The following is a 9,828-nucleotide window of genomic DNA, read 5'->3' on the forward strand; positions in this document are numbered from 1 at the left end:
CCGCCACGCTGAGACCGGACCCCACTCATCGCCGCAGTGGCGGCGCTCGCCGGCTCCTTTAAGCGGCCGTGCCCCATTGTTTGCGCCGCGGCCAATGGGCGCCCGGCGGCCGCGGCGCGCGCGTCCAATGGGGCGCGGCGCGGGGCAGCGCGCGCGCCGCCCCCCGGCTCTATAAGAGGGCCGGCGGCGCCGCGTGAGTTCCCACTGGCTCGCGCAAAGCCATCTTGGCATTGTTCTGCCCGCCCGCCCGCGCCGCCGCAGCCCCGCGCGACACAGCCCCGCACGCCCCCGCCATGTCCGACGCGGCCGTGGACACCAGCGCCGAGATCTCCGCCAAGGTGAGCGACCCGCCGCCTCGCGCTGCGCTCTACGGCTTTCATCCCCCTGTTTTAATTTTTTTTTGCTCGAACGATTTCTGGCTTTTTTTTTTTTCCTCTTGTGTTTTTTTTTTTTTTAAATTTTTTGTGCTCCCCGCCCGTCCCGCGTCCTGTTTTCTCCCCTTTTACCCTCCGTTTCTCGCGTTGAAGTTGGTGGCGCGGCGCGGAGTGGAGCCGGCGCCGCCGCGCTCGCCGTGCGGGGCTGCCAGCGCTGTTCCTTTGTCTACAGCGTGCGGGAAACGTGCTCGCCGCCTTTGCCGGTGCTGCCGAGCCCCGCCGCTCCGCGCCCCGCTCCCTCCCGTCTTTCCTGGGGACAGCAGCTGGCCGTCCCGCTGCGGAGGGACTCGGGGAGCCGGGGGGGGGACACGCACGGCAGCGCCTCGGCACCCGGCAGCGCTCGCTCATTCACTCCGCGTTGCGGGAGCTTGACAGCCCCGTCAAACTTGTGTCCCGCTCGGCCCCGTCCCTGCGGGGGGGGTGTGGGGGGAAGCGCTCCGGAACACGCACTGGAGGGTTGGGGGGGGGGGGGGGCGGCAGTGACTGTTTGTGGAGTTGCTGCTGAAAAGCGGGGTGGGCGGGCGGTTGCTGTTTCGGAGTTGCACCCGGTTGATGCGGGAGGGGCGTCTGCTGTGGCGGTGTTACCCCTGGAGTGTGTGTGTGTGGTGGCGGGGCAGTTGCTTTTTCGGCGTTGCCCCCCCGGAAGGAGGGGGGCCATTTGCGGTATAGGAACTGCCCCGAATTGGGGGTTGCTATTTCAGAGGTGGGAGGGAGTAGAAGGTGCTCCGGAGCTGTCCCGGGGGGGCTTTTACTATTTTTGGAGTTACCCCGATGGGGGCACCCCCACAGTGGAGATGCCCCGGTGCGCTGGGGCGGCGGGGCTGAGGGCGCCGGCCCTGGCCCGAGCTCCTTGCAGCGGGATAACTTCACGAGTCGCTGCTAGAGGTGATGGGAAGCGGTTGGGGAGCGCCGGTACCAGCCGGGAGAGGCTCTCCCGGGAGTCCCCGCTGCGGCTCCCGGTGCACGCCTTTGTCTGCGAGCCGCGGCGGAGCGTTCCCTGGAGGGACTGCGCTCCCCGAGCGGCTGCGGTGCACCCTGCTGAGCCCGGGGCCGCGGCCGGAAAAGTTGCGGGGGGACTCGGCCCGGGCCGGTGCGTGGGAAGGCGGTGGGGATGTGCCCGGCGGCCTCCTCACCCTGTGCCCCGGCCGGCCCCAGGTCGCACCGCTCCCGGGGGCAGCGCGGCTGGAGGGAAAAAAAAACCTGACGGGGAGGAGGGTTTATTAAAAACAACCAACAAAACGCCGTTTATGGCAGATTTCGATTTCACTTCTGTTTCCCGCTCCCGCAGCCATGCCCCCATCCCGCCTGCCCTGCCTCCGTTCCGGGGCCGCGGCTTGGTCCGCGCCGCCTCCGGCTCTCCCGCTGCCGGGAAGCGGCGAGGCGGGTCGATCCCCATCCTTCCCCCGGGGAACGGGGCCAAGTTTGCCGTTAACCTTCCCCTGCCCTTTACCGCGTGCGGGAAGGGGCCTCGTCTCTGGCTCGCCCTCCTGGGAGCGGACAAGGGTCCGCGCTGCAGGGCGGGCGGAGGCACGCACGGCGGCAAGGTGACCCCCCCCCCCCCCCGCCCCCGAGAAACGCGGAGGCACCGGGGCCGTTCGCCCTCGTCCCGCCTCGCCGTCCGGAGCGCTCCCGGGAGGCGGGGATGGGGGGGAGGGGGTTCCCGCCCCGCCCGGGCGCCGCCCCCGGCCGGTGCCGCGGGGCGCCCACCACGTGCAGGCCTGAGAGCCGGAGGCCGCCTCGCCGCCTCCGCCGGGACTACAGTTCCCGGCAGCCCGCGGGGCGCCGCGCTGGCCGCCGGCCAATCAGCGGGGCGCGGAGAGTGGCGCGCAGTTTGAATGGCGGCCGCGCGCGTGGCGGCGTGGGTGAGCCCCCTGCCGGCGGGAGGCGCGGGCTGCGGCGGCGCCTCTGTCGTCCCCGGGTCCTGATTCCCCCCCCCCCCCCTTCCCCACCGGATCCAGCCGAGAGCAGGGCCAGGGAGAAGGTAGAGCTTTCGGGACTGGTGGTGTGTGACTGTACACCGCTGCTATTCTTTCCATAGACAAACAGCCCTGACACACCTATAATTAGAGGCTGTGTCCCAGTCTTGGTGCCAGAGCAGCGCTGCTGCTGCACTGGCCTTTGGTCTGGAGGCTTCTGTGCATATCTGTTTGTGTTGGACTGGGAAAGGAAAAGGGAGAATCCGTGATGCTCTCTGCAACCCCGTTGCTAGCACAAACTTTATAACCTGGCATCGTGATGCTGGTTAAATTGAGAGCATTTTCAGTGATGCAGGAAAGGTCAAAGGCTGGAGATCTGTCCAGCTAAAATGTCCAAGAATAAGTTGTTCCTTCACTGGGAGAATTGCTTGTATTTTGTGAACAACTCGTTTTAAAAAGAAATGTTGGGCAGGGTGAGATGTGGAAATTTTGACTACTTGACTTGCTCTGTGTTTAACTTGGGAACTGCTTTGTCGCCCTCGTGCTCATGTGCCTGGTGTGAGGCAGCAGTGATGCACGAGAGGCCAAATGGTTGTGATCAGTCTCCAGGAAACAGGGCAGTGGAAGCCACTGAGAGTGTAAAACTGTGGTGGAACTGGGCAGTGTGGAGGAAGTGGCCTGGGATTTGTGTGTGAGCAGTGAAAGGAGGAGGGAGCTTGTGTGTTTGTTTTAACCCAAACTCCTGGGTTGGTTTGCATAGGTGAGGTTTGATCAACAGGTATTGTCCCCTCAAAGGTTTCTTCCAGAGAAAGTATTTTCTCAGTGCACTGGCAACCTGTGGGTGCCTCTGGAAACAGCATCTGTGTGTTTAAGTAACCTGTTAGTCTAAAATGCCTTTGCTGCCTCCCCTGAGCAGCCTGCAGGGCAGTAGAAACCCTCCCAGAAGGGAGCAGTGATCGCACCCTAGCAGGGCCAGGGCCATGCTCTTCCCTGCTGTGTTCCCACGAGGCAGTGGCTCCTGGGAGTGAAAGTGCCCGCTCGCTGTCCGTGGGCGGCGCAGCAGCCGCAAAGGGCAGGCGGGGGGAGGGAGAAGCCACCACAGCGGAGCAGGAGCTTCCAGCAACTTTTAAACACCTCATGGTCGCTGCCGAAGCCGGCTGTGGCTGTGCTGCTGGCCCTGGGGAAGGGCCTCCCTGCTTTCCTTGGCTGGGGTAGTGCTCACTGTGCTGAAGGATCTCGCTCCAGCTGATGGAGGAACAGAAGGGGAGGAGGATGCAAGCAGAGATGCCAGTGTTAAATCCAAGTGTTCTTTATGCGGGAACATAAAGTTGGATCCTTTCAGACTGTTTGCTGAGTGACTTGGCATGACATTTTGACAGTGATCAATAGCAAAAACACACAAGCTCCCCCTCTGCTTGCGGTGGAGGCTTGAACCGAACTAGCCAGGCACTGCTCTTGGAGCAGTGTAAAAATAGACTTCTTCCCCCACCCCATCCTGTTACACTTTAAGCTGCGAGCTGGATGCTGGAGCCTCCTCTCTGCTGCTGTGAGAAAGACCAGGCATGTAATATTTGCTGTATGATTTTCCCAGGCAGGGCAGAGACCACAGCCTCTGCTAATGAGTCCCTGGGATTTGTTCCTGCTGCGAAGGTACCAAGCAGCTGTGGATGTCCGCAGCCCTGGGGTGGCAGAGCCCATCCTTTGGATGGGGCTGCCGGCTGTCCATGGCATTGCAGGAGCTTGTGTGGACTGTGCTAAGATGGGCAATCAGCCAGCTCTGCTGCTGTTGAGCATATGCAGGCGGCCAGCTCTGTCTGTTTGGGAGCTCAGAGGTGAAACAGAGCAGTCTCTTTTTTAGATGGCTGCTCTGGCAAGGCTGACTTGGATTGAGATTCGCCCCCATGTTTTCCCGTTCCCAAGGAGGAGCCAGAACGTGGCGACCAAATCGCAGAACAAATCTGTGTGAAGAGAAACCAGCTCCTGCTCTCGCTCTCAAACTGTGTTTTTCACACCTGATCTGCAGCTTCTCTGACCCAGACACCTGGAATCGGGGTGACTTCTCTGCTTTTCTGCTCCTTCCAGGATCTAAAAGAGAAGAAGGAAGTTGTTGAAGAAACAGAAAATGGCAGAGATGCACCGGCCAACGGCAATGCTGTGAGTAGGGTTGCAATCTGCTGGGGGAGGCAGTCCTTATACCAATGCCTTTTTGTTTTCCTCTGTCTTCTTGCTTTTGCTGCAAGTTTGTCCCTAGCCCTGCTGAGAGGGGACCTCTGTAAATGGCAGCACTGAGTGCTGCAGAGCCCTCCAGCCTTTGGCGCTTCATGTTATGCAGACACTCCCAGCCTGTGGGCTGTTGTGTGTGCAGAAGAGAAGGGCTGGGCTCGGATTCCCTTCCTGACAGCCGTGTGAGGCTGTCCAGTACCACCTCTTCCCTAGACAGGGATAGAGGAGAAAAATTTTAAAAGCCACTAGGATTTACAATGTTACAACCAGTCGAGCTGGGAAACACATCTTGTACATGTTAACTGGTTGGTTTTCTAATTTTAACATGCTGGGGGAAAATTGTGCCACATTTCAACGTGTCATGAAAGCCATTGCAGGTTTTGTCTCAAAGCTGCAGCCCCAAGTTACTGTAGGCTTGATCCTTTGTGCCTGGGCTGTCTGGGTTGTGTGGAGGCAGGTAGGAAGCAGGATGTGTGCCCGGGGCTCCGGTGGGCTGGTGCTTTGCTTTCGGCAGGAAAGGTGGGAACACACACTTGTGCTGAATGTCTCTTCCACCTTCTCCCTTCCCCAGTGCATTTTTTTTAAGTGATGTTTTGTCTTGCCAAGGAGAACGAGGAAAACGGAGAGCAGGAGGCTGACAATGAAGTAGACGAAGAGGAGGAGGAAGGTGGTGAAGAAGAGGATGAGGAGGAAGAGGGTGATGGTAACTTTGTTTGTTCCCCCCCCACTCCCATCCCACGGCAGTGTCCTGCTCCGGATACCAGGCTCCCGGGACGCGGAGGCGAGCGGAGAGCAGCATCTCCCCCTCGCGGCTGCGGCCAGGGAGCTCCCGCCAGCCAGGCTCGCTTCTTCCTTGCTTGCCCGAGCCACCAATGCTGGGAGTGAAGTCAGCCTTGAATCCTTTCCAGCAGGTTGAGGGCAGATTCCTTCCTCCCTCCCTCTGGCCAGACGGCACCGTACCGCGGCGCTGAATAAGCGCATTAGCCCTTCCGTGCGAGTAGTAAAATCTGCCCTTGACTCCTGTGAGCACAGCGGCTGCTGCAGACACCAGTGCCGGCCAGTGGGACAGGGACAGCCCTGGGTGGCTATGGCTTGGCACAGAGGGCAAGTCACCATCCTTGTTCATGGAGCAGTGTGCTGAGAGGCCCATGCAGCCCTCATTCCCAGCCCTTTCCCAGGCTGGATGCCATATGGAAATGAGCAGAGGAACCTGTGGCTCTCCCCTGCTCCTCCAGCTGGAGTAGATAGGCTTCCTTTGAACCTTCTCTGTCTGTAATGTCCTGTGTTTCCCTGCCCTCCTCTGCTTCCTGACCTGACCCAGCCTGGAAGTGGGTTTTGGCAGCAGTGACTAGAAATCCAGCAGTGACTTGCCGAATCACTTCTCACCCTCCCTGCTATTATTTTTTTCCCAAGAACTGCTTGGATGAATAACATTGTTTATTTTTATCGCTTGTTAAGGCTGGGAGAAAACCTTTCTTGTTATGCTGAAATGAACTCAGGGCCCCTGATTATCTGTTACTAGGTTAATCCCCTGTCAATTTTTGGTTTACGTGCTGACCTACTAACCTGATGGCTAGTTTTGGGAGATAGGGACAGGGCTGGAAATTTAATGACCATTAAACCAATGTTTATTCAGAGTGTGAGCTGGGAAAGCCACCTCCTTCGGGGGTAGCACTTTCTCACCAGCTGCTATGCCCTTCTGTAGGAACTGGCTCACTAGGAAAACTGGGAATTGTGACCCTCTTTAACTTGTGGTTTTAACTCCTGGGGACAGGTGCAGCGCTGCTTTGTGCTGTCCTGAGCCCATTTACCCCCAACCTTACTTTAGGGTGGAAGAGAAGGGGAATACTTGGCTCTCCCTGCTCCTCTTGGGCAGGAGCAGGGAGGATATGTGTGCTGCAGGCGTGTGTGTGGGGTGGAAGTGTTGCTTGGATACTGCTGTGACAAACCTGGGGAGATTTGGTCCCGCAGTGCCAGCCCAGCTCTTCTCAGCTCACCGAGTGCAGGCATGATTTGGCACACGGTGCCTGGAGACGCCGATGCCTTGCGGGAATCCGGCACAGGCTCTGACCACTGGCACGGGCTCTGTCCGTGCTTGCTGCCCTCGGGCGATCCCTGCCTGAGAGCTGCACCTGAGCACTGCAGGAGAGAGATTTAAAGGCAGCAAGTCCAGCTTGCATCAGCTTTTTTAGCCAAGACTTGCAGCCAAACTCCCGGAGTTTGACAGTAGAGGAGAGCTTGAGGGTATATTTTCCTCTCGCATCTCTCCATCCCATCTCATTATTTGCTTTGCTTAAAGCAGCTCAAAGAACTAAAAATGCTCCCAATCAGCTTGGCAATGTCACCTGACCTGCTGGCCGACCCAGTGCATGTGATGGCTGCTGGGGTGTTGATCCATTGCTGGGAGCTAATCTTGGCCCTTCCCACTGCATGGGCCATGCCACAGCTTGGGCACACACTGGGAGAGGAGAGGGGAAGGGAGGATGGGCTGACCTTAATCCCCCCGGCTGTCCATACGTGTGGCTCGTGGCAGTGATTTAAAGCCAGCTTACTGGCCTTAACACTCTCTAAGTTTTAGTAGGGTCTCCTGTTACACAAGAGACTCGTCTCAGCAGCTGAGAAGCTGTTCTGCCTCTGGGCTTGCCCCTGAGCCCCCAAAAGTGGCCAAAGGTGATTGACTCAGTTGTTCTGATCCACTGGCCTATTTGAGCTCAAAGTGGGTCAAAGCCCAGAGCTCGCTGCTCATTCTACTGGCTGGCTGTAAGATAAGTTGGAAGCATTTGTCTGCTGTTCTGATAATTAGAAAGTGTTCTGACTCAGAACTAATGCGTTCTGGCTCTCTTAACTCATTAAAGATGGACTAATAGCTGCGAAGGGAAGCAGAAGTAATCTGGAGTGGTTAGGCAGAGCAGCCACTAGAAAGAGTTTTTTCCTCTCCCTTTTTTTCCCCCATTTTTACTGTGATTTCGGCACTTGTGGTAGGTAGTGGTTTTGCCATCCCATTGTCTGTGTTACAAATGCAGTGTGAACCAGACTCGAGGCTGCCAATCCTTATTTCCCCTTTGGTGGGTCAGGTCAGTGGGGGATGCCCAGAAAGCCAATGTGTCCTCTGTCACCTCTTGTCCTGAGCAGAGTCTGTGCCACCTGGGGAGATGGGACATGACGTCGCAGTGTGGGGGTGAGCCAGGATTATACCCAGAGGGGAGGTGTGTGGTACTGGAACTCTCCTAGAGGGTCTCACATTTCCTCCCTTTGTCTTCCCTGCAGGTGAGGAAGAGGATGGTGATGATGACGATGAAGCTGAGGGAGCCACAGGCAAACGGGCAGCTGAGGATGATGAGGTAGAAAGAGTAGGCAGCCATACATGTCCCCAGAGGGCTTGGGAGGGGGGAGGGTGTCAGTGGGGCCAGAGGGGCTGGGCTGGGCTTAGCTCTGGGGCTGGAATGCTCTGCCTGTGTGCTCCCCATGTCTCCCCAGGGACACAGCCCAATTCCGTTTATACACTGGCCTGGTTAGGGGGGTGTCTGCTCCTGCTGAGTGAAGCCCTGGGCTAGGGAGCCCTGGCATGCTCATGGCAGACTGAGGTGGGGGCACCCAAGGGGCTCCCTGAGAAGAGAGGATTTTGCCTGGGGGGTGGGGGGACAATACCTGTGGTGCTCTGACCTTGCCCCCAAGGCAGGAGAGGGACCTGAAACTCTTGCCTGCCCCCAGCAGCTCCACTCCCCATTCCCTCTCCTGATGGCTTTGCTTTCCCCTCAGGATGACGACGTCGATCCCAAGAAGCAGAAAACCGATGAAGATGACTAGGCAGCAAATTTTTTTTTTTTTTTTTTTTTTTAAATAAGGAGGAAAACAAACCAACAAAAAAGGCCAGCGCGTCCTCTTCACCCTTGGGTCCCCCCTTGGGACTCCTGTTGCAGCCCCCTTTCCCACACACAGCCCCTTCCTCCCCCCTCCGCCGTGGTCATCCTCACCAAGTAGAGTGAACCCCATCCCCGCCCCCCAGCGCGGCGCTGCCACTCAACGAACATGGAAATGATTCGCCCGTTAGCGGGGAGAGAAAAACCCCCCTTCCCCCACAGACCCCCTCCCCCCAAGCACCAAAACTTCAAGGCCCTGCTTTCTTTCTTAAAAGTACTTTAAAGGAGAATTTGTTTGTATTTTTTATTTACATTTTATATTTTTGTACATATTGTTAGGAGGTCCGCCATTTTTAAGTGATCTCGGATTGACCAAAAGGGGGGCTTTGAAGTGTATATCTCTCTTGTTACCTATCTCTGACTTTACTTGTGGTGTGACCAGGCCCAAACCATTATCTCAAAGGAGAATAAAACAAAACCTTGTAAAAAAAAAAAATTAAAAAAAGACAAAAATGCAAAAAAAAAAATTTACAATCTTATTCTGAGCATTCCAGTAACTTTTTTTGTGTATGTACTTTAGCTGTACCATAGATCGTGGTTTGTATGAGGTGGCAAGGCCAAAGATAAAAAAGTTTTCTTTTTTTTTTCTGTCTATGAAGTTGCTGTTTATTTTTATTTTTTCTTTTTTTTTTTGGCCTGTTTGATGTATGTGTGAAACAATGTTGTCCAACAATAAACCGGAATTTTATTTTGCTGAGTTGTCCTAACAAGGCTGCCTCCCAACTGCTGCTTTTTGTTTTAGTTTTCATTTGTTTTAGTTTTTTATTTCTTTCTTTCCCTTCTTTCTCTCCTTTTCTTTCTTTGCTTTGGACTTGGGCTGGGAAGACAGAGAGGGGTAGAGGGGTGCAGGGTGTTGATGGGGAGGGTCTGTGGGCCATCCTGTCCCCCTGCTGCTGTGAAGGTAGGGGAGGCAGAGTCTTTCCATGGTTCTATTCCTGTGGAGAGCTGCACCAGCATCCCCAGCATGGCCTCTGCATGGTCCTGCATGCTCTGGCTGCCCTTGGCAAGTGGTAGGGAGGGGTTGGACTGGGAAACTATCAGGGATATGGACAGTGAATGTGGGGCCCGGGTATGGGCTGCTCAGCATCTCTCCTGTCTGCAGCCAAATTCATTGGGGATTTGTTTGGCTTGTGTAGTGGGGAGGAGAAACCTATCCCCAAAATCCTTCCTTGCAGTGTCTGCTGCAGGTCATTGACCCTTGGCTGTGGGGTGGGGAGAGCTCAGGCTGCATAAATGCCTTCCCTCCCTTGGGGCTTGTTTAAGCTTTGCTGGCAGTGGGGCAGGAGCCAGTGTCAGCAGGGATTGGAGTCAGCCAGAACTGGTCCTGGGGGGATG

General features: G+C 56.6%; 1 protein-coding gene across 4 annotated transcripts; it reads left to right on the plus strand.

Annotated features, from left to right (window-relative positions):
* Window positions 1-214: 214 nt before the first annotated feature.
* Window positions 215-9,203, plus strand: PTMA (prothymosin alpha). Of its 4 annotated transcripts, none has more exons than XM_082287965.1 (5): window positions 215-338; window positions 4,433-4,504; window positions 5,180-5,276; window positions 7,841-7,914; window positions 8,333-9,203. In XM_082287965.1, the coding sequence occupies exons 1-5, from the start codon at window positions 294-296 to the stop codon at window positions 8,378-8,380; spliced, it is 336 nt and encodes a 111-aa protein (XP_082144091.1). In that variant the 5' UTR covers window positions 215-293; the 3' UTR covers window positions 8,381-9,203. The 4 variants fall into 4 exon arrangements, with proteins under 4 accessions (XP_082144091.1, XP_082144093.1, XP_082144092.1 ...); XM_082287967.1 differs by having other exon boundaries at window positions 5,180-5,270; XM_082287966.1 differs by having other exon boundaries at window positions 5,183-5,276.
* Window positions 9,204-9,828: the final 625 nt, after the last annotated feature.

Source organism: Coloeus monedula, assembly GCF_965178545.1.
Source record: "Coloeus monedula genome assembly, chromosome: 10".
Classification (NCBI taxonomy): Eukaryota; Metazoa; Chordata; class Aves; order Passeriformes; family Corvidae; genus Coloeus; species Coloeus monedula.

What these genes read in the sequence shown, in the direction of transcription:
- PTMA (XM_082287965.1), top strand. Translation starts at nt 294, where the DNA reads ATGTCCGACGCGGCCGTGGACACCAGCGCCGAGATCTCCGCCAAG. An exon ending in GCGCCGAGATCTCCGCCAAG is followed by an intron (nt 339 to 4,432) that starts GTGAGCGACCCG and finishes TGCTCCTTCCAG; the next exon opens with GATCTAAAAGAGAAGAAGGA. An exon ending in GGGCAGCTGAGGATGATGAG is followed by an intron (nt 7,915 to 8,332) that starts GTAGAAAGAGTA and finishes CTTTCCCCTCAG; the next exon opens with GATGACGACGTCGATCCCAA.